General features: G+C 47.7%; 1 protein-coding gene across 2 annotated transcripts in view; it reads right to left on the bottom strand.

Annotated features, from left to right (window-relative positions):
- Positions 1-549: 549 nt before the first annotated feature.
- CSNK1E (casein kinase 1 epsilon) overlaps positions 550-18285 on the bottom strand; it is a 34313-nt gene continuing 16577 nt past the window's right edge. For both annotated transcript variants that reach the window (XM_075936965.2, XM_075936956.2), the window contains 6 exons: positions 6154-6324; positions 4815-4963; positions 3645-3837; positions 3393-3532; positions 2921-2986; positions 550-1966 (listed from right to left, as the gene is read on the bottom strand). In XM_075936965.2, the coding sequence (XP_075793080.1) occupies positions 2954-2986; positions 3393-3532; positions 3645-3837; positions 4815-4963; positions 6154-6324 (686 nt within the window). In that variant the 3' untranslated portion in view covers positions 550-1966; positions 2921-2953. The remainder of the gene's footprint in view (positions 1967-2920; positions 2987-3392; positions 3533-3644; positions 3838-4814; positions 4964-6153; positions 6325-18285) is intronic.

The following is an 18285-nucleotide window of genomic DNA, read 5'->3' as shown; positions in this document are numbered from 1 at the left end:
GATCTCAGTTGCTTGAAACTACAACATGTATTTTTCCCTTTCCCGTATAGTTATATTCATGACAACATTTTTGAGGCTGGAGGGCAAAACTGACAGAGGGATTTTATTATGATGGATCACAACCTCAGAGACAAATCATGTTTGCTGTAAGGGACAACAATGTGTACAGAAATTCACAAGATGGAAACCTCAGTCATTCTTTCCTGGAGTGAGTGAGTCTGTGTCTGTCTGTCTATATATAAATATAAAATATATTTAAAAAAACAACCCCCCCCCCCAACTTCTTCCAAGCATCAAAAGACCCCCGAATCATATTTCATACCATCCTCCCCACACCAATGCCCCAGTGCTGACTGCACCATGACTCCAAAAGACCAGATCAGCTTTATTTTTAGGTGCCCTGACCATGTGCTTTTCCTCCCTAGTAATTCTAATCAAACTTGTTCCTGGAACTTGGGAACATAACCAGCAGCAAGATGACACTTCCTGCTTATATATCAGATCACCAGAACAGCATGGGGAGGAGAGAAGAAAGGACAGATACTTGCATCACTTTATCATTTTCTACTTTATTACTTCAAATTAACAACCACGATAAAGCTCAAAAAAGTCCAATATTTACACAGGAAAAAAGTACAAAATCCCTTCCCACCCCCAAAGTTCTTCAGGTTTTTTTTCAGTTTTTTTAAATTACAAAGTAATAAAAAGTTTTGCTCTTTAATTAAAAAAAAGAGTAAGAGGGGTAAATAAATTAGGGAAAAAAACCAGTGTTAAATAGAAAGGAATAAAACCAAAACCGAATCCCCCCCAACCCCTACCCCCACCAGCTCCACACTACAGTGTCAGTGCGCCAGCTAGAGGCCATGTCGCAGCGGTGATTATCGCATTTTAAAACCCAAGAATCATGGGGTGTCTTGAGTATTCCTAAAATACATTTAAAACAACTAAAGTGGGGGGAGGAAGGGAGCTCTCCAGGATTGTGCATAAACACACTGGGATGTCAGATCTTATTTGGGGTGGGGACCTGAAAGAGGAAAGCCACCCTCTATGTTTCTGCACACCCCTTTCTTCACGGTTCCCATTTTCTCCCCTCAGTAATTAAAACATGATTAAAAAACAAAAGAGAGAGAGAGAGAGATAGAAAACCTAATATCACGTGCAGCCTGATGAAAAAGATCCCACTCCCTGCATGGAAGTGGTTACAATCTCCCTGTCCTTCAGCTTCACTTTCACCTCCTCCACTCAGCCACTCGCCTCCTCTGGAAAGAAACCCTTGGCATGCCAGGACCTTTAGTCTTATTTATACATGCCTGATGCTTCTGCTTACTCTCCACATGGTGCAGAGGTGTCACTGGGATAAAAGGATGCCTTGAATACATGGCAGGCCTTCTCTGTGACTCCTTGCACGGCTTGCAATCCATTCCTTGTAATGCTTGTACATCCAATTTCTACCACCAGTCATGGCTAGAATCAGAGATTTTTCTACCTGCTCAGGAGATTCCCGCAAAACAAGTGCAACTCCCCCTCAATTTAAAAAAAAAAGTGAATTAAATTGTATTATAAACCGCTTGATCTGAAAAATAAACCAAAATTAAAAAAAAAAAAAAAAAGGACAGGAAGTTGTTTCAAAAATAAAACAAAAAAGAGCAGAGTCAAGGGAGGGCAGGGTACAGCCAGCTGGGAAGATGGTGGGCAGGGGTGGAGCTGGGGGGGGAAGAGGGGAGCACCGCACGAAGGCAGCGGAGGCATTTCTGTTGGGCTCCCACGTCGTTGGCTTCTCGGAGATGCTCGTGTTGGAGAACACAGGTGGCGAGCTCAGAAACATTTCATGCCAGCACAGGGTGCAGCTCACCTCCACAGTGTTGGCAAAACAAAAACAAAAACAAAAAAAGGTTTTTTTAAAGTTTTTGTTGTTGTTTGTGGGGTTTTTCTGTTTGTTTTTTAAAAGAAAAATACAGTGAAGACACTAAAAGAAAAAGAGGGGAAGAGTGTGTTAGAAAAAGGAGGGCTCCCATGACAATATGAGCTTGGTACCCCAAATTTGCCATTTATTTTTTCCTATCTCCTGAGGGCTTCTCTCTGGACTGAGAACTATCCTGGTTAGCAACTATTTCCATTTAAAGATTAATGCACTGGAAACAAGAAGTCTACAAACACACCTTTCCTCTTCCAGTGTGTACTCCCGCATCCCCACTCAAACCCAAAACTTCCTCCTCAGCTAGGCCCACTGACAGGGGAGGGCAAAGAGAGCAGTTGCCCTGGAGTTCCTGGCCTCCCTACCACATGAGCAGCGGTGGCCGGAGCCCAAGCTCTTTAAATCTTCAGTGGAGTGCTACACAGCACGCTCCAAGCGGCTCTCAAGGCTGCCCGGGATGTGGAAGAAGGGGGCACTAGTGTAGCATGCTCTGGGTGGCACCATGCACCCCAGGAAGCACTGAGGGCCCAAGGCCCTGTCTGCCCAAGGCCCTGTCCCTTTCACAAGAATGGAGCTCCCTCACCACCAGCATTCCCAGGGACCCAGCAAGCCTGTCAGCTCCCCTGACCTCAGCACTATCACACCAACTGGAAGGTGAACATGAACTGACAAGCAACAGAATGGCTTTCCAGACCGACATCCCCCTCCCTCAGAAAAAGGAATTGCCTTCTACAGCATCCCCGTCACTCAGGAGCAGTGGAATGAACTTCCAAACACTCTTCCGCCTCCCCTGCAGCACCAGGCGCTGCTGCTGAGAACTCACATAGATAGTTTTCCCCCACAGAAGCACCACCATGCTCCTCTCCACCCCCAGCCAAAGAAGCTCACGCATCCCATTCCAAGACCAAAAGGCATCTCTGTGTGACGAGAGAGGGAAGTGAACCCAGGCTGACAGCTGGCACCAGTCTCCCTGAAAAGACCAGGGGCACCAGGGAGAGCACTCACCTAAGCAAACACTGGTCCAGGGGCTGCTTCTTCTCACTTCCCAAGGTGATCAAATGGCACACTTGTCTGGCAAAGAGCAAGAGAGAGTGAGAGTGGGCAGAGCCAGAGAGAGGGTGGAGGAGAAAGCAGCAGACAAAACAAAGCACTCTATACATTCTTCTCTCTCTCTATGGGTCTGTTGGTCCCCTTCACCTCCCCCCCCCCCAAACCCTCATTACCAGGGAGCCAGCCTGAAGGACTCTTGCTGCAAGGGAATCCTGAAAGCTAGGCTAGGAAGATTTCACGAAATACTAGGCCCTGGGACAGGCATAGGGCAGGGCAGGGTTCTTGCATAAGAGGGCCATTCTTGTGGGAACAGGACAACGCTCCTTAACGGCAGCTCCACAGTTCAGTCAGCAGCTCTTGTGGCCACTTTAGCATTACAGGGGCCTACAGGACAGGACTCAGCCACGTGCAACAGGCAGGGACTCACCTGTGATGCTGAAATCCGTGACACCTCTTGCCGCCCTGTGAGGTCGGAGGACGAGACGTTGGCAGGAGCTCCCCTGTGTAACCTCATGCTGACCTTCCGCTCCCTGTCCACCCGTGAGATTGCCCTGGGGGACGTGTTTCCTGTCCGAGGGAAAGCAGCAGAAAGTGAGAGAAACATTGAGCACCTTCGGATTCCAGTCACTCCCAAGACACCCCAGTTTTACATGCGCCTCAGCGCCCCTGTCCCACTTACCGGACTGTTGGATTCGGGAAGTGGGCGTGGAGGCCATGGGCTCAGTGACATTGCGAAGGCGGTTGGCTGTGGCTCCAGCTGGGGGTCCAGGTGGCAGCGCCCGCGTGGCAGAACCCCGGAGCTGCCCCATTCTCTCTTCTCGCTCGTGCTCTCGCCGCTCCCGATCCATGTCCTCAGGGTTTCGGGCAGCTCCCTGAAAGGCAGACACCGTCCCCAACCCCAACATGCTTAGCTGTCAATTGGCAGCCAAACAGTACGAGCCAAAAACCCCTGTGCGCCTCCCCCCCCATGCCAAGAAACAAGCCTTGCTCAGGGACTAGTCACAGAAACAGGAGATTCCATCGCTCTAGAACCTTCCATCCCATGAGGAGGAGGCTTCAGTCTCCTTCTGGAGGAGGCGAGAGAGGGGAAAGCATGCATTATTGTTTAGACTGCAGTAGCACCTTGTCGCTGCTAGGTACCTGCCAAATAGACCAAGCCACAGTCCCTGCCCTGAAGAACATACAAGGCTGCAATGGGAGAGAGTCAGACCAATGCTGTAGAGGACAGCACCAGTGATTCCCAATTAAAGGCACTGAGTGCTCCTTCGGCTACTCATGCCACATATGTCTGTCCCCAGAACTGTCCTCTCCCATATTCGCAGCAGTGTAGGGCACCTGGAAATTTGGGGCACCACTGGATCTTAATGTCCACCCACCTGCCTCTTCCTATTCGCTGTTCTCTGGCTCTGCTTCCTCCAGAGAGGTGCTAGTTAACTTAAAATGGAAAAAGCCTGCCTGACCTATTAGCAGAACCTGCGAAAGGGCCATTCAAGTGGCAACACAGCCATTTAACAGACATTTGCCAACTCCAGGTATACAATATCAATTTTAATTCATTGTGTTATTCTATAGGACCTTAGTTTAAAATGTGTTTTAAAAATATTTCATTAGTGTGTTGCTGAAGATTAACAAGTCACATCTCTAAAAAAATCATCACCTCTCCCCCCAGCTGCCATGGGGCGTAGGGAACCAGTTTAATAGTACTGCGTAGGGCCCCATACATCTTAAGAGCAGCCCTGTCTGTCCCTCTTTCGGCTCACTAGGGACCAGCACCTGATGTGCTCTCAGTTTCTGCTCCCTGCCCTATCCCGAGAGCACCATACCCCTCACAAAGGCCTGCACTACTCACAAATTTCAGCATGTTCCAGTCGAAGACGTAGTCGTAGGAGAAGCCCTGGCGGTGGAAGAGGTTTCGAAAGAGCTGCCGCAGGTACGAGTAGTCAGGTTTGTCATCAAACCGCAGCGAGCGGCAGAAATTGAGGTATGTGGAGAACTCAGCTGAAGAGAGGCAGAGTCAATGACTGATCATTAAACACAACTCTGCCCTGATAAGACACCCCCATTCCACTCTCCCTGTAGCAAGCCTCAGATATAGCCACAGGACTAGTCCCCATCACCCCACCATAAAAGTGCTTCAGGCCAGAGATGCATCACTGCAGAGATGCACAACAGGCGCCTTCTTAGCTAAAGACTGCTCTGCTTTGGGCATGGAGGACAGCTACCCAATTCATCTGGGGAAAAATCCTTGCTTGCCTCACCTCTTCTGCTGCTTTTCAAGCATGAGATCCCAGAGGGGAGGACATACCATTAGCAAACCAGGCAGAATGGAGATTTGGTAAGCAGGGTCCTGCCTGAGGAGAAAGTGGCCACAGCAGCACAGGCTGCACACTGGCATTAGTACCCTCCACAGAACCAGACACCTCAGCAGCATGAGCTCTGAACCTTCTTCTCGTTACACCTTGCCGCTAAACTGGGCCATCTCAAAAATACCAAGACAACCCAAAAGCAGCTCCCTAGGGACTTTTAAGGGCTCCCCTTCTGTGCCAGGACTGCAGTGCCAAGGTCCTCTCAGCTCTTCTAATCACGATTATTAGTAATGCGCCAGGTTCCTCTCACTGGAATCTGGGGTCAGACTCTGTAGCGCAGGGGTGGGCAAAAGGGCCTCCATGGGCCAGATCCAGCCCACCAAGCAGGTTGATCCGGCCCACAGAGGCCCTACTGCTCCCCCACCCCCAGGCCAATCAGGACCTAGGAGTGGGGGGAGCACACAAAGTTTCCTCCGCCCTGCAAGGAGAGCGCAGCACATAGAAGCACCATGCACTCCTGGCAGGATGGGAAACTTTGCACACTCCCCAACCCCCAAGCCCTGGTTAGCCTGAGGGCAGAAGGGGGAAGCGCACAACGTCTCCTCCCACCACCAGGGGCATGGGTGCATAGGAGGAACCTCCGGGGGTGGGAAAGCACTCCCCCACCACAGACCAATCACGGTCTGTGGGTGAGGAAACAAAGAGGTATCCTGGCCCTGCCCCTTTTGCTTGAGGCCCCGCCCATTCTGATGCAGCCAGATTTCTGAAGTGGCCCCGTCAAAACATTATTGCCCACCCCGGAGTATAACTCCAGCAGGGGAGACGGAGTGTACATGCTTGTGTGTATTATGAAGGTACTCATTAGGAGCATACGGCACTTACAAGGGTACCCTTTGCAGAGCACCTCAATGGGTGTTGACATCTTCTTCTCACTGATACGCTCATACTTTTGGCGCTTGGTGGCAGCCTTGAGGCCCTGCCAGGGCAGCGAACCCAAATTGAAGTACATGAGCACGTAGCCCAAGCTCTCCAGGTCATCACGGCGACTTTGTTCTGAAGGAGAAGGAGGACAGAATTACACATGGGCAGGGAATGAGTCGTGACTGGAGTTGCTTAATTGGTCCTGGGGGTCAGGAGCAAGCAAGAGGAAACAGGAGAGACTCCCTTTTTTGCACTTCTAATACACAACCAATTGGCCACCAGCCTCAGACCTAATTTTTCTGGAAGGTTTACCTGAAAATGGTTCAGTCATTACAGAGAAGGAGCTTAAATCAAAACACCACATTTTTATACTTTAAAAAATGGGGGGGGGGGGAAAATCTTCCAAGCACTTTTTTTGAGACTCTAAAACCTCCGTAATTCAGAGAAGGAACTTGACATTTGGTGATGGAGGGAGGGTTCACTCTGGTGTCAAGGATGTGCTTCTTGCCATCCCCTTGGACAATGTGTCCACGTTTCCCCAAGATTTAAGCCTCCGAGTATCTGCACTTTATACATGATCAGTAGAGACCTGGTAAAGTTTGGCAGCTACATTCTCCAAAGATTCTATGCACTCAGCATGCTTCTATCTCTGGGCTCATGGGGCTGTGCAGGACTTTCCCTTCAATGGCTCCTCTTGGCAGCTGGGGACTACTGCAGCATCAGGCACAGGAACTGAACATGGAGAGACCATCTCTCCTAGGCTCTCAACACTTGGCCGCCAACGCCAGGAGCAATGAGGAAGATATGGTAAAGGCCAACTAGAACATGGAGATGTGAGGGAAGGAGGGACAGGTGGAGAGGGACATGGGGAACAGAGTCATGCTAGCAGCAGGAGAGTCTAACACACCTGAAATACACTCCCCCTTCGAACGTGAAACAGAAACCTAGAATCCTCAGACTCTACATTTGCCTATCTGCTGCCAGGAAGTAGCTGTGAAACTCACTGGCAAAATGTCTCATCCCCCACAGGTGGGTGACCCGCACAGTGGATAAGAATCTACTACTGCTAACATTTGCTCTCAGTTCAATTGGTAGAGTTTTGTGTTGTGGATCTAAACCTTGCAGATGAGCCAAAGGCTGGGAGTCAATACAATTCCATTTGATGGAATTCCTAGTTTCCCAGTTTGTTAAAAAAAGAAAAAAAAAAGAAACACACCATGTTAAAGAGATCCAAAGTAAAAGATCAATAAGGTTGCAAATTCAAGCTCTCAGAATGAAGGTTGCCTATACAAATTTAATTTGGCACTCTGAATATGCATCATGAGACCATCTTTAATTACTTGATCACATACTACATTTTGCACAGGGCCCCGTTCTAATTCAGTATCAATTTTTTTAAATGTCCACCACCCAAACCTTATAAAGTTACTAATTTCCTTATCGAGTATCAAAAGGGTAGCCGTGTTAGTCTGAATCTGCAAACGCGGCGAGGAGTCCTGTGGCACCTTATAGACTAATCAAAGTGTTTGGGAATAAGCTGTCGTGGGCAAAGACCTACTTTGTCAGATGCATGCATAATTTCGGTATGGGTATTTATTGTATGGCACACTGTTTCCAACAGTACCCAAGTATTTCTTAAACATTCATATATTTATCTTCAAAATATTCCTGTGAGATATGGTATTATTATGATGTCTATTTTTAGTGGGAGACTGAGGCAGAGAAAGAATTAAGGCCAAAACTTTTTCAGAGTACTTCGCATGTTCGAAACGTAGCTGCCATTGATTTGGAGGAGTGGCTACAAGTGAAATCAGTCCTCAGCTCTCTTGGGTTGGGTGTTCAAAAAATGAGGAACACGCAATTTGCGGTCACCTGTGAAAAAGTAGGTTTAACAATGACTTATCCAGTATCTCACAGAAACTGTGTAATTTTCCCAAGGTAGCATTCAACTGTGTAACCCTTGATTCCATCCACTCTCTTCCTGAAATTACCCCACTTTCCAATATCAGCAACCAATTAAGCAGGTGAACTATTGACCAAGCCTCCTTCACTGCATTCATAGAATCACAGAACTGGAAGGAACCACGAGAGGTCATCAAGTCCAGACCCCTGGACTCATGGCAGGACCAAGTACCATCTATATTAAGGGGGTTACAAATGGTAACTGCATCCACTAAAAATCTTAGCATTTACACGTGCGTGGGCTCTGCAGCATACAACTTAGCTGTATACTACAGAGCTCACAGCAAAGCTTCCATGGAAGCAGGTATGCTGCCCTGCTGCAGCAAAGCATAAGCTTATCAGTTAAACAGTTAATCGATTAACTCCAATATCCCTAATCTAGACAATTCCTGACAGGTGTTTTACTAGGGAAGCTGTGGAATTTCCATCAGAGATTTAAAAGAGCAGGGTGAACAATTTATTCCAGTGTTTAACCACCCTGACAGTTAGGAAATATTTTTCCTTATGTCCAACCTAACCCTCTCTTGCTGTGAAATAAGCCCATTGCTTCTTGTCCTATCCTCAGAGCTTAAGGAGAATAATTTGTCTCCCTCCTCCTTGTAACACCTTTTTAGGTTCTTGAAAGCTGTTCATGTCCCTGCTCAGTCTTCTCTTTTCTAAACAAATCCAATTTTTTCAATGCTTCCTCATAGGTCATATTTTGTAAACCTTTAATCATTTGTTGCTTTTCTCTGGACTTTTTCCATTTTGTCCACATCCTTCCTGAAGTGTGGTGCCCAGAACTGGACACAATACTCCAATTGAGGCCTAAGCAGTGCAGAGTAGAGCGGAAGCATTTCTTCTCGTGTCTTGCTTACAAACACTCCTGTTAATACATCCCAGAATGACGTTCGCTTGTTCCACTATGTCCCCAAGATCCCTTTCTGCAGTACTCCTTCCTAGTCATTTCCCATTCTGTATGTGTGAAAGAGATAGTTCCTTCCTAAGTGGAGAACTTTGCATTTATCCTTGCTGAATTTCATCCTATTTCTCTCAGACCATTTCTCCAATTTGTCAAGACCATTTTGAATTATAATCTTATCCTCCAATACACTTGCAAGCCCTCCCAGCTTGGTATCTTCTGCACACTTTATAAGTGTGCTCTCTATGCCAGCATCTAAAATAGTTGATGAAGACAGTGAACAGAACTGGCCCCAGAACTGATCCCTGCAGAACCCTACTTGTTATGTCGTTTCAGCATGACTACGAGCCATTGATAACTACTCTGAGAACAGTTAGCCAACATGTTATGCACCCACCTTATTACAACTTAGATGGGGTTACAATAATTGCACCAGTTAAGAGACATGGAACCTACAGCATCTTGCCTTAAAACAGCCCATGCGACTCGGGGCTCCAGCTCTCTGCAACAGGGAGCTGGCACTGGTGCTTCAGCCATGCTCCCGTGTGGCTGCAGCACCAATGCCAGCTCCCCACTGCTGTGTGAGGAGGGAGCCCTGAGTCTTGCAGGCTGGATCAAGGCAAGCCATGGGCTACATCCAGCCAGGTTCTGCCAGGCAAGGGGAAGGAAGCAGCTCTGCAGGTTGCAGTTCCTCCCCCACTCATTTCCAGCCAGGGGGAATGGCTGCTCTGTCCCTGCACTCGCTTGCAGGCTCAATTCCCATCACTCCCACAGGCCGGGAATCATGGCCAATGGGAATAGTGAGGGGGCCAGTAACTGCAAGGCAGTGAAGAGCCACATGTGCCCCCCCAAGGAGCTGTGCCAGATAGGCATTTCAAACCCCTGCCCCCTTTCACAATCCCTCTCCCACCCAGACCCTCCACCTTGTTCTCTGGCAGCCTCTTCCCATACACTGAACTTCTCATTTTTGGTCCTACCCTAGAACCTAGGGCCCCTCCCCTCCACCACAAAAATCTACTAGCCCCAGGCCCCCAGAAATGTTAATCTGGCCCGGAGGGGGAGAGGGGAAGCCCTGAGTCTCTGCATCCCCCGTCTCTCCTCTTATGAGAGGGGAGGGAGGTGAATGTCTCCTTTTTCCTGCTTCTCAGGTGGGGGCCATGTCTGTAGAGGGTTCCCCCCCCTTGCTTATCTGTGGGCCCCCCAACTAATTTTTCTGTGGGTCAGCGGCCCCCCACCCTAAAAAGTTTGTTAATGAGAAAGTCACACAAGACTATCAAATGCCTTACTGAAGTATAGATATACCACAGCTACCAATCCCCCTTATCCACAAAGCTTGTTATCCTGTCAGAGAAAGCTAGCAGGTTGGTTTGACAGGACTTGCTTTTGACAAATTCATGCTGGCTGTTACTTATCCCCACCTTATCTTCCAGATATTTGTATACGAATACCTTAATTATTTGTTTCATTATCTTTTCTGGTAAAAAAGCTAAGGTGTAATTCCCTGAGCTATCCTTATTCCCCTTTTTATAGACAGATACTATATTTGGCCATTTTGAGTACATCTACACAGCACAGTTATTTCAGAATAATTGACATTATTTGGAAGTAAAGTGTGCATCTACACACAAGCAGTTATTTTGACATGTCAAAATAATGGCGAGCTGGAGGTTGTCTTACTTTGACTCCTGTAACCCTCATTTTACGAGGATTAAGGGAAGTCGGAGGAAGAGCATAGCTCAAGTTGTGTAGCTTATTTCAAGTTTAGCCCTGCTGTGTAGATGTACCCTTCCAGTCTTCTGGAATCCCTCCTGTCTTCCATGACTTTTCAAACATAATACCTAAAGGCTCAGATATCTCCTCAGCCAGCTCCTTGAGCAGTCTAGGATGCATTTCATCAGGCCCTGGTGACTCGAAGACATTTAACTTGTCTATGCAATTTTTAACTTGCTCTTTTCCTATTTTAACTTCTGAACCTACCCCATTCCCACTGGCATTTGCTATGTTAGACGTCCAGTCACTACCAACCTTCTTCGTGAAAGCCAAAAACAAACAAACAAACAAACAAACAAAGGGTCACAACGCATCTCTGCCATTTCCACATTTGTTATTGTATTCCCTCTTCATTGATTCCTCCTCAGATCAGTTCTATCCTGTGCACTGAATGAGATGGGGGAGATCCTCAGGAACAATGAGTATGTGATGATACAAGTAGAGAGACTGTAGTATAATTAAGAGCCTTACCCAAATTTACAGTCCATTTTAGTCAATTTCACGGTCATTGGATTTAAAATAATAATAATAATAATAATCTTCATGATTTCAGATATTTAAAATCTGAAATTTCAGTGTTGTGGGGTCCTGACCTAAAAAGGAGTTTGGGAGGGGGTCACAAGGTTATTGTAGGCAGGTTGCAGTACTGCGTCCCTTCTGCACTGCTGCCTACAGAGCTGTGCCTTCAGTCAGCTGCCGCCCCTCTCTACCAGCCCAGCTCTGAAGCAGCAGGGCAAAAGTTCTGTCTATAGTACTGCCTCCCTTCTGTGCTGCTGCTGTCTGGCACTGCCTTCAGAGCTGGGCACCTGACCAACAGCGACCACTTAAAATAGCGTCGACGACTTCCCTCCAACTCCCTTTTGAGCCCCCAATTTCAAAAATATTGGTCTTCTCCATGAAGTCTATACAGCGTAAAAAGCACACAAAAATCCAAATTTAATGGAGGGAAGGGAGCAGATTTCATTGTCCTCAATGCATTTTTCATGGCCACTGTGACAGGGCGCTATGTCCTGACCCCACACTAACAACCCCCCCACCCCCCGCGCCGGCCTTGTATGGGTCGCAATAAGCCGGGGCGAGCACATGCACAGCGTGCTCGAACGCCGCCAAACAGCTGGGAGGGAGGATGCCTGGGCATGACAGGACGCTACATCCCCACGCTTTAAAATCGCCTGTAGCAACTCTGTAGGGGAGGAAGGGTGCCGAGAGCCGGGGTGAGCGTGGGTGCAGCGCACCCCTGCGCTACCAAACAGTGGTACGGGGCAGGGCCCCGGGGAGGATCATAAGCGGGTGGAGAGAGTGGGACTGGAAGGAAGAAGGCAGGGTCTGGTGGAGGATGGGAAAGGGAGACATGAGCTGGGGAAGAGGCAGGAAGCCAAACCCGAACGAGGGTGATTTGAAAAGGTAGTCAGAGAACAGACAGGGGCGGAGAGACAGGCACGGCACGAGAGGCCAGTGAGTTAGGTAAGGGGAGAGGAAGCAGCCCAGGGCAGGGCATTCGCAGATTGCATGCGGGCTGGTGTGTTTCAGCAGGAAGCCCCGCCAGCCAGACCGGACCAAGCCAGGTCTGCGTCCTTAGGGCCCTGACCTGGGGTCCGTGAGGGAGGGCGGGCCCGCACCCACCTTTCCCCACCACCCAAAGTGGCGTTGCCAGTCTACTTCCAAGGCAGGGTGAACTAACCCCAAATTGAAACTGAGGAAAGAGACTAATATTGTAAGGACACAGCGCGGGATGAACCTCGGGACTCACATGGTGGGGGCCCTGGTGGTGGTGTAAATAAAGCCACAGGGTGACAAGGAAACCTTACAGCCACGAATTTGATAGGGTCCTAATTATAATGAAGACACACCAGGAACTGAATTTAAGTTCCACGAATAATCTTAATTCTGGAAGATCTCAACTTTCGAGTGCTTGACCTGTTTTTGCTTTAAAACTGGTCATGAAAGTGATACCTAGGCTCAGCTCAATGGCCTTTTACTTTTGATCAGATGCAGCATTCAAGTCCAAAATTTCAGGAAATGTGCTGAGCATCACTAGACAATCTTATTGGCTTTGGTGGGGAGAACAAAAAGGGAGAAATGAAGGACACATGGAGCCCCTGGTATATGGTTGGAGGAGCCGGCAGCTTCAACCACCTCTGTAAATTGTCCTTCCACCAACTCAGTTATGCCCATGCAGTTTAAAATGTTGACATCATGAAGTACTTAATAGTAATGAGAAAGGGATAAATGTGGGTTCAGAGCCCCTGGCATGGGGGCAGATAATGTGGCACAAAGCCATAGCATAAGAGGAAGGAGCAAGGGAATACAGGGAGTGCCTGAAATAGGAGGAGGATGGGAGAAAGTAGCAAGAAGCTCCCAACTGAGTGCAGTGAGCTAGGCCTACAGAAGCAAGGCAGCATGCAAACCTGTAGTATCTATTATAAAATGCTCTCTCTCTCGCCCTGCCCTGAAGTGACACCATCAGGGGAGGAGGCAGGGGAATATGAAAAGAGAGTCGGATTTGTCTTTAATAATCAGTTTAATTTGGATCAATACAAGCTAAAACCACCTTAATCATCACAGCAGGATTTTTTTTTTCCATGGTGTCACCAGAGAGCAGAAGGACACCTTTTCTAATTACGAAAAAACACTAGGGAAGGAACCCTTAAAAATCCATTTATATCAGTATGTCTTTAAACACAGCCTAGACACAATATCTCAGTGAGTTTTAAACCCAGGAGAAGGTTTGAAGAGTCCAACAAGGCAGTGCTCGAAAAGCTGTTTGAGTGCCCTGACTGCATTTCAGTAACTTTACTTGATTTCTATCAAGTGTAACTTAACTGTGAACTTACTGGGTTTTTAACTCGTAATTATCCCGTAATCAAAACAGCCTTATAACGTACGAGACCCTAAACACACAAGTATTCTCAGTGTGAACTCCATTTTAATAGTTTCTGCCTGGGAATATATATTTAAAGAATAAAATATAAGAGTGATATATACAAATGATTGATGTATCAATCTGAGACCATAAGATCTTCACTCCCTAGCAATAGTCACATTCTTCTTAAGAACTGAGGCCACGTACACTCATTTCTTAGCATACACATTTTTAGCATTTACAATAGTCACTTTAGCCTAACATACCTGAGAGGTAGGGGAAAAAATAATCACATCTCTATTTTACAGGCAGGAAATAGGGGGAAGAAAAGGATTTAAATTCATTGTTGCAGAGTGAATCAGTGTGTCAGAGCTGGGATTGTAACTCAGGAGTTCCCAATCCTGTGTTTAGCCGATTACAACATACTTCCTCTGTGTTTTACTCATCTTCAGCTCCTCAGTCTTCCCTTTGACATTTGGAACAGCATCCACACATCCTCCAATAAGGATGCTAAAATGTGGGGGTTTTGTAAACATTTAACTGCTGAAAATTACAATAGTTACATGTTTACACACGAAGGGGGAGGGGGAAGAGTGAGGTTCCACAGGAGATGGTGCGCATGGGTAGCTGGCTTAAAAGCAGTTTCCCAGCAGGTACCAGCTCCCGCCTTCCCTCCTCCCCCACCCACTGCTGCTGCCTCTGACACAGAAGCAGCAGGGCGGGTGTGTGCGCGTGCGCAGGCTCATCTGTTAACTGTTTAATCGTGTATACTAGCACATCCCTATCCTCCAACCAACTGATCCTCCTCGCTATAAAATAATCTCTTCCCCATGTCTCTGAAAAGCCCCAAAGCCAATCTGTACCTTACAATGAAGTATTCTTTTCCCATTTCTATGATTAGTATCCTACTTCCATGCCAATTCCCGCCCCCTCACAGACACAGACCCTTCATCACTCCTCCTCCCCTCCCAGATGGTGCCTAGACAAAAGGCCTGGGTCAGGAAATGAGAGTGGGGAGACAAGCTGCATAGGCACCAGATGCCTGCACAGAGTGGGGCTATTTAGGACTTGCATCTGAATCTGCTTCTCTGCAACCGCAGAAGCTCCCGGATTCCCAGCACACTGCTGCCCACCTTACCCTTCCAAAACCCAAGCTATTTCCAAGCATTTGTGACTGGGATAAATCCTTGGGAAGGCAGCCAGATTCTCCCCAACCCGCTGATTCCCCGCCAATGTGTGTTCTTCCAGTTACATATTCATATAAGACTGTGAACTCCCAAAGTTGCACAGCCCAGGAAGACGAGGGTTTTTTATAGCCTGTGTAACTGGAAGCAGTGCTGGAGGCAGGACCAGCAGAAAGAGGGGGCCCATTTTGATGTCGTTTATAAAAAGACATTTAGGGTGGGAAGGATAGTTGTTGCCCTCATGCTTCCCATACTCTCTCTTCAGACAAAATATGTTAGGCCCCTTCTGTGTCTGCCTCTTGAGCACCCCTGGGTGTCTATTTCAGACTTTACACGCTCTGACTGGCACAGGGGAGTCTCATCCCCAGAGCATGTGAAAATTGATTGGAATGCATGAACCAAGGGGCTGCGCAGGCAAATGACTACTCTGGTAACTGCAGAAAACCTCCCAGATCTCCCCACCCACGTTTTCCCTTAGTCTCGACGAAGAAAAAAAATGCACTCCCTTCCAGACACTGGAATGTACAGCCCTTAGCTTGCACTGTGAAATAAAGGCTCTCATTTGACTGCTATTCCCCTCAGTGGTTCCTCCCCTTAAACCAGTAGTCTCCAACCCTTTTAAGCACAAGATCACTTTCTGAATGTAAGTGCAATCCAAGATCTACCTCAGACCCAAATACCCATGCCCCTTCTCCATTGCCCAGCCCCTGCTCACTCTGTCCTCCCTCCCACTGCTATTCTCCCTCCCTTTCACCAGGCAGGGGCAGAGGGGTGGGGCACAGGCGCTGGTCTTGGACTAAGGGATCTGGAGTGCAAGAGGGGCTCTGAGCTGAGCCTGGGGCAGGGGCTTGGGCTGCAGGAGGGAGTTCATGACTGGGGCAGGGGATCGGAGCTGGCTCTAGCTGGAGGACACAGAGTGGCTCTTGGTTGGTTGTGCAATGGGGCTAAGTCATGCTCACTCCTGCCCTGGCCCTGCACCACTCTCAGAAGCAGCCACCAAACTCCCTCCATTCCAAGCCCAGTTGTGCCTCCTCTCTGCTCTGTGGAGAGAGAATACTGGAGGAGGGGGCACCCTGACATAAGTACCCCATCTCTCCCTTCCCTGCTCTGTACTGAAAGCAGGAGGCTCCCAGGGTGGGGCAGCTCCAAGGCAAAGGACAGAAGATGCGCAGCAGTGGGGGAAGGGGCAGCTGAAGTGCCGGCACTTAATAGCCTCTTGGCCAAACCAGTCAGGATCACCTGTCAGAGGCTCCAAGATCTACCAGATCATCCCAATTTACTGGTTGGTGGCCACTGCCTTAAACACTGGAATGGTCATACTGGGTCAGACCAAGGTCCAGCTAGCCCAGTATCCTGTCTGCCAATAGTAGCCAATGCCAGATGCCCCAGAGGGAGGGATCACAACAGGTAATCCTCACATGATCCCTCCCCCGTCACCCTCCTCCAGACAAACAGGGGCTAAGGATACCATTCCTACCCATCCTAATTAATAGCCATTGATGGACCTAACCTCCATGAATCTATCTAGCTTTCTTTTTTGAACCCTGTTAAAGTTCTAGCCTTCACCACTTCCTCTGGCAAGAAGTTCCACTGGTTGACTGTGTGCTGAGTGAAGAAAAACTTCCTTTTGTTTGTTTTAAACCTGCTGCCTATTAAATTAATTTGGTGACCCCTAGTTCTTATATTGTGGGAATAAGTAAATAACTTTTCCTTATTCACTTTTTCCACACCTTGCCTTTCAACTACATGAATGTGAGGTTAAGACTAGTATTTAGTAACTGAAAGAGTCAAAATTTAGAGTGCAGGTTTTCATGTACCCTGGCAACAACTGTTAACTCACACTGGTCAGTTGCTCAGTGGAGAGGTCTTATGGCCTGTGCACAACTCTGGGAGCCAGGGATTGCAGAGTTTTGATTATCCTTGGTCAGGTCACTTAACCGCTCTGTGATGGCACTTGTAAAATGGACAGTGATTCTAGGAGATGTTGCAAGGATTAAGGTTTTCAGCTTCAAATTTTTGTTCTAAGTGCTGTATGAGAGTTACAAGTGCACAGCATATGCATTTGGCCCTTTGAAGAACAAATAGTATCTAAACATTCATTGCACTAGGCAAGCTAGACTCCAGATCAAAAGCTAGAGATTTAAGACCATGGTGGATAATTAAACATGAAAAACCAGACATTGGAACCTCACTCATGTCTGACAGAGCATCCCCAAAATGCAAACCCTGCAAGTAGGTGACACACACCAAATTCAACTGATATATATGCATGAGTAGGAGTAATAAAAATAAGGTCCATCGGATTCTTCCAGACTGTACATTTTTAATACAGAGCAGAGCACAGGAGAGATCCTCCAACTCCCAACTATGCAGTGTGCCTTGTTTTGATGCAGTCTTCATAGGCTGCAGCTACATGTTATTAAAGATGAAGACAATCAGAATCAGCTTCCCCCCCGCCCCCCTCTACAGAATAGGCCCAAACCTTACGATTTCTAGAAAGTCATCAGTGTCAGCAAAGAGTGGAAAGCTTTCCTGGATGACTGTGAGGGTAGGACCCAAGCCTCTGTAGGATTTAAATTCTTAGTCCTTATCAATATGGAGAAAAGTCTTCCAAATGTGAATCAAATGTAGCTGACAGCATATGGTACTGCCTTCCCAAACCCACAGACAGATAGCTCCTATTGCTCACAGCTGTGCCAAGAGTCTGATCATTTCTACTGCAGACATTCAGAACTCCATGGGCAGCCGTGAAACTGCCAATCACATTGGTTTTGCTTTGCTATTGCTTGACAAAGTTATGAGGACAGGGAAAGAAGGAGTTTGCATCAAAGAGAGGGACCCCGTGAAAGAAGATGGATGGTTAGCAGATCTGCTTCCCCACTAGTGACAGCAATCAGAGGCCTGGAAGGAAGAGGCAGAGGACCTCTCCCCCATCACTAGCAAAATACATCAGGAGGTTCTGAGGGAAGGAGAAAGAGCTTTAACTGCATTAGGTATCTTATTAGCCAGCTACAGACTCAAAACCTGTAGGAAGTCCACTGACCTCCAACAAAGTAGCTACGGTACAGTATCCAGGTAGAAAATTCCAGCACCTTTCTCCAACTGAGGTAGCAGAAGGAGCTGGGCTTGTCACCAGAGTATGGAACACTGGTCTTACTGGTGAAGCCCCACATCCTCAGCCATCTCTTATTTCATCTCCCTCTGGCTGGCCGGTAAGCTTTCCAGTTAATAGATGCCAGGTGCATTTCTGAAGCCCTGTGAAAGCCAATCCTCACACAGTCACAAAGTCTGGATGCCCCAAGGCAGAGATTCCTCCTCTTCTCGTGTATGTGTTGGGACGGCACAGTGGGGCCCTGATCCTGGTGGAGGGATTTGAGATGCTACAACAGATACTCCTGAGATGGGATGACCTC

Source organism: Pelodiscus sinensis, chromosome 1 (assembly GCF_052426305.1).
Source record: "Pelodiscus sinensis isolate ZL-2025 chromosome 1, ASM5242630v1, whole genome shotgun sequence".
In the NCBI taxonomy this organism is placed as follows: Eukaryota; Metazoa; Chordata; order Testudines; family Trionychidae; genus Pelodiscus; species Pelodiscus sinensis.
The sequence above is the reverse complement of the archived record's forward strand: the minus strand, read 5'-3'. Positions and strand labels throughout refer to the sequence as shown.